This window comes from Phaseolus vulgaris, chromosome 10, assembly GCF_000499845.2.
Source record: "Phaseolus vulgaris cultivar G19833 chromosome 10, P. vulgaris v2.0, whole genome shotgun sequence".
In the NCBI taxonomy this organism is placed as follows: domain Eukaryota; kingdom Viridiplantae; phylum Streptophyta; class Magnoliopsida; order Fabales; family Fabaceae; genus Phaseolus; species Phaseolus vulgaris.
The window spans coordinates 7,140,756-7,145,209 of record NC_023750.2 but is presented as its reverse complement, the minus strand read 5'-3'; the positions used below and the strand labels follow the sequence as shown (position 1 = coordinate 7,145,209).

The following is a 4,454-nucleotide window of genomic DNA, read 5'->3' as shown; positions in this document are numbered from 1 at the left end:
ATCAGAGCCATTTTCGAGCACATCTTAGCGAGAATTTGTTGGGTTTATCAGGCCACCCGCTATCGGGCTATTACGGACCACCCATAACATATATCTCCACACACGAGTTGGTAGGCTTGGTGTGAAGGGGTTGTGTTGGATGACATCTGCAAGTCTCACAGGTTCTGATTCTTTAAGAAAAGCAACGTGAACTAAATCTCCATTGTCATCAACTTCATCATCAAGATTTACTTCGCAAGGTGTACAGGTTGTCGTTGATGCCTTCTTGATCGCTCCATCATAGTTGCAATTGGAGCTGCAACATCAGGTTGAACTACAGGTGCTTTAGGTTGAACTGCAGGTGCTTCAAGAGCGACTCCATCTTCCACATCATCGTTCAAAACGTAAATATATCGTTTTTTTGAATCCATTTCAGTTGCTGCATTCCATTGCCATTCCTCATCTTCGGCAAATGTAACATCAAGACTGACAATCACCTTCTTTGTCATTGGATTGAAAAGTTTGTATCCCCCATGCTTATATCCAATGAAAATGGTTTTCACTGCCTTATCATCCAACTTCGATCTTGCTACCTTGGGGACATGAGCATAAGTAATTTACCCAAATACCTTCAAGTGTTGGACATTGGGTTTGAATCCGCTCCTTGCCTCAATCGGAGTTGTGTTAGGAACACTCCGAGTGGGTGATCTGTTTATCAAATATACCGCACATGTTACATCCTCAGTCCAAAAATAATTTGGCATACCTTTCGCTTTAAGCATGCTCTTCGCCATATCCATGATTGTTCTATTCTTTCTCTCGGCAACTCCGTTGTGTTGAGGTGTGTAGGGACAAGTTATGTTATGTTGCAACCCAAGTTCTTCATAGTGCCTCTTGAACTCATTAGACTTGTACTCACCCCCTCCATCACTACGCACCATTTTAATTAGTCTACCACTCTCTCTTTCAACAAATGCTTTAAATATTTTAAAGCAGTGGAATACCTCATCCTTGCTTTTCAATAGATAAATCCAGGTTTTCCTTGAGAAATCATTAATAAAGGTTAAAAAATACTTATTACCTCTAATTGATGATATGTTCATTGGGCCACAAACATTTGTATGAACAAGCTCCAAAGGAAATTTTGCACGCCAAGGCTCCTTAACAAATGGTATCCTGTGATTCTTTCAAAAAATGCAAGCCTCACACAATTGACCAGGGTGATAAATACGGGGTAAACCATTCACTTAATTTCATTTAGAGAGATTTTCCAAACTCTGAAAATTTAAGTGCTCAAAGCGTAAATGCCATAACCACGATTCATTATTCACCATTGCATTCAATCACTTGAAATCACCCGTATGAATATCTACTGGAAACATGCAGTTTTTTGATAAAAAGGTTTTAAGAATCAAATTAATTTTTTTATCAAAAATTGAGAATTTATTTTCAACTATGTGCATCACATAATCCTTTTCGGCCAGTTGTCCCATACTCAAAGATTACTTTTCATATCAGCTACATAGAAAACATCATAGATGTACCTATGATTACCATTCTTCAATGTGATAAGAATTCACCCTGTTCTTGTTACCGGAATGAACTTACCATAACCGAATTTCACTTTTGTGCGAAATGAGTCATCCAAATATGCAAACAACTCTTTTTTACCACACATATGATTCGTGCAACCTGTATCCAAATACCAAGTCTGATTGTTTGGAGTTTCATTTGATGTGGCTGCCATTAGTACTGCATGATCCTCTTCATCTTGTTCGTGATTACTATCTTCTTGAGCACAATTGGCAGCATGATTATCACCTTTTGATCTGCACTCATTTGCATAATGGTCGTGTTTATGACATTTATAACACTCCACATTTGATTTATTATAAATGCCTCCTCCTCCTCCGCGACCATGTTCTCCGCGCAAAGAGTTATTTAAACTTGGATTGTGCTTGGAACCAATGTTGTTTTGCTCAGCGCTTCCATGATTCTGGCCACCACGACCTTTGCTGGAATAGCTACCACCACGTCCCCGTCCTCTGCCTTGTGAAGTAATATGTTTATGATAGAAGCTACCAATTGAGGCTTGTGCTTGTAAAGCCTGTTCAATTGGTTTTTCAATCTTATTGTCATTCATTCGCTGCTCATGCACTCGTAGGGAACCGGACAATAACCTTACTGTCATTGTTGAAATGTCATTGACCTCTTCAATTGCGGCAACAACATGTTCAAATATGGGAGCTAAAGATCTCAAAATCTTCTCCACCTTTGTTTGCTCTGAATGTGTTTAACCATTGGTCTTTATCTGATTTGTCAAGGCAAGAACTTTATTTATATAAACATCAATAGTCTTTGTGGTTTCCATCTGCAGTAGTTCATATTGGTGTCTTAGGGTTTGAAGATGCACCCTTTTGATCTTGCCATCACCTTTATAATTGGTTAACAAAATTGTCCAAGCCTCACTGGCAGTTGTTGCTCCTTCTATCTGCTCAAACGTCTCGTCATCCCTTGATGGATGAGATACAAAGCCTTCTTGTCCTTCTTCTTCTTATCACGATGCGTTACTCGTTGCGCCTCTGTTGCATTATCAGCTAATGCAGACACTCCACTCTCAACGACATCCCATAACTCATGATAATCAAACAAAACTCCCATATATCTCCACGCACGAGTTGGTACCCTTGGTGTGGGGGTGTGTGTTGGAGATCCCACATTGACTAGAGATGAGGACATTTCATTGTATATAAGTTGGTGCAAACCTGACCTTATGAGCTGGTTTTATGGGATTGAGTTAGGCTTAAAGTCCACTTCTTAACACGGGTTGTGTGCGGATAGTCGTAGTAGGAAAGTGAGGTTAGATAGGAACAAGCGAATTTTCAGAGGTGGCAGGATAGATCACATGGAAATCTTCACTTTGGCACAGATGAAGGCTTGATCAAAGGTTGTGTCTAAAGTGCGCGGAGTAATTTTTCTTACTCAAATTGGTGCCTCGAGCCATTGATTTGCATGATGCTAGTTAATTTTTTATAGGAGATAGTTAGCATGAGTAAAATGTGTATGTTTTTAGGTTTTTCAGTTGTTGTAAGGAAGTTAGAAGTTAAGAGCCTTAGATAGGTCTTTTGTATAAGGGTTGAAGTATCCCTAAAATATCTCTTATTTATTCATTCGTTATTGTCGATAAAAAAAATATTAGATATTATTTATATATATATTAGAAAAAACATATCTCAATTGTGAAAGTACTTCAATTTTATATGGGTTAACTATGCAGTTGTTATGGTTAATTAGTTTCCATTATTTTAGGTCTTGTTGGGTGTTAGTTTTATTTTTAAATTTTTAATAATTGAAATTACTTTTCAGTTTGTTGTTTAAATAGTTTTTAATTTAAAATTTGTTTTCAAATTCAATTTTTTTAGAAGGGTCACTGAAAAAATGTGAGTCACTTCTCATAGGACTATGAAAGGATATGAAGTGAAAACAAAAAAAAAAAAAAAAAACTGGAAGATATTGAAATTTTTGTTATGAGTTTCTTTGTGAAACTCTATCATAAATGTTCAGATTTAATTCATAATTAAAATTTGAATTTTACTTTTTACACGATATTATTTGACCTACACTATATTATATTTTAAATGTCACAATTGTCTTTACATGTTTTATTTAAAAGGACGAAGTGCAAATGTGCATGTGTTGGTTGTTTGTAATTTCTAGTGATGGTGGATGCAAATTTTAACTTTGACGAGGTGCGAAGGTCGCGGTGGTGCATTCCAAAATCTCTTATCTCGAAGTATTATTCATATTCCTAAATTTCTTATTTAGAATGATTTTTTTTCTCAAACCCCGTTAGAAAAATCAAATTTTAGAATTTAAAACAAATTATAAACTAACATTTCTTTCTTTCTTGACCAAAACTACCACCAAACATCAAGGAAACATTAGACAACAACTGCAAATAGACATAACAAACACCAACCAGATTCACGTCTCTTATAAAATACTCAAAACCATAAAAAAAATACACAAAGAAAGAAGATCCAAATTCCTAATAGACCTAACAAGCACCAACCACATTCACCACTCCCATAAAACATGCAAAACGGTAAAAATAACATTCAAAAGAAAAAGAACCATATTCCTAAATATATTTAAAAAACAACTGAAGACATTTTTGTTATTTCATGTCACTAATATAGTGCAGAAAACTATGTAGTGCAGAAAATACGAGTCTTCAAAATTTAATGCTTAGACCTATAGTTATGTAATATTTAAGGTTCTTCAATATATTTTTTTGGTCAGCAATAAAGGGGTTTTTTAATACTAACGTTGTGAACGGTAGTGGATTGGGTCAAATAATTCATATTAGTATTGAACTTCTAAAATGAAGGTGAAACTTGGTTTATATAAGTTATTTGTTAGTTAAGATAAAATGAAACCATGATTAAATTAAACTAAAATTGTTGTGAAGATAA

The 4,454-nt window shown here is 35.5% G+C and overlaps 1 protein-coding gene across 1 annotated transcript; it reads right to left on the bottom strand.

Moving 5' to 3' along the window:
* Positions 1 to 1,474: 1,474 nt before the first annotated feature.
* On the bottom strand, positions 1,475 to 2,640 carry LOC137813464 (uncharacterized). Its single transcript, XM_068615739.1, has 4 exons — positions 2,481 to 2,640; positions 1,765 to 2,262; positions 1,588 to 1,671; positions 1,475 to 1,497 (listed from the first exon to the last, which is right to left on the bottom strand). The coding sequence occupies exons 1-4, from the start codon at positions 2,638 to 2,640 to the stop codon at positions 1,475 to 1,477; spliced, it is 765 nt and encodes a 254-aa protein (XP_068471840.1).
* Positions 2,641 to 4,454: the final 1,814 nt, after the last annotated feature.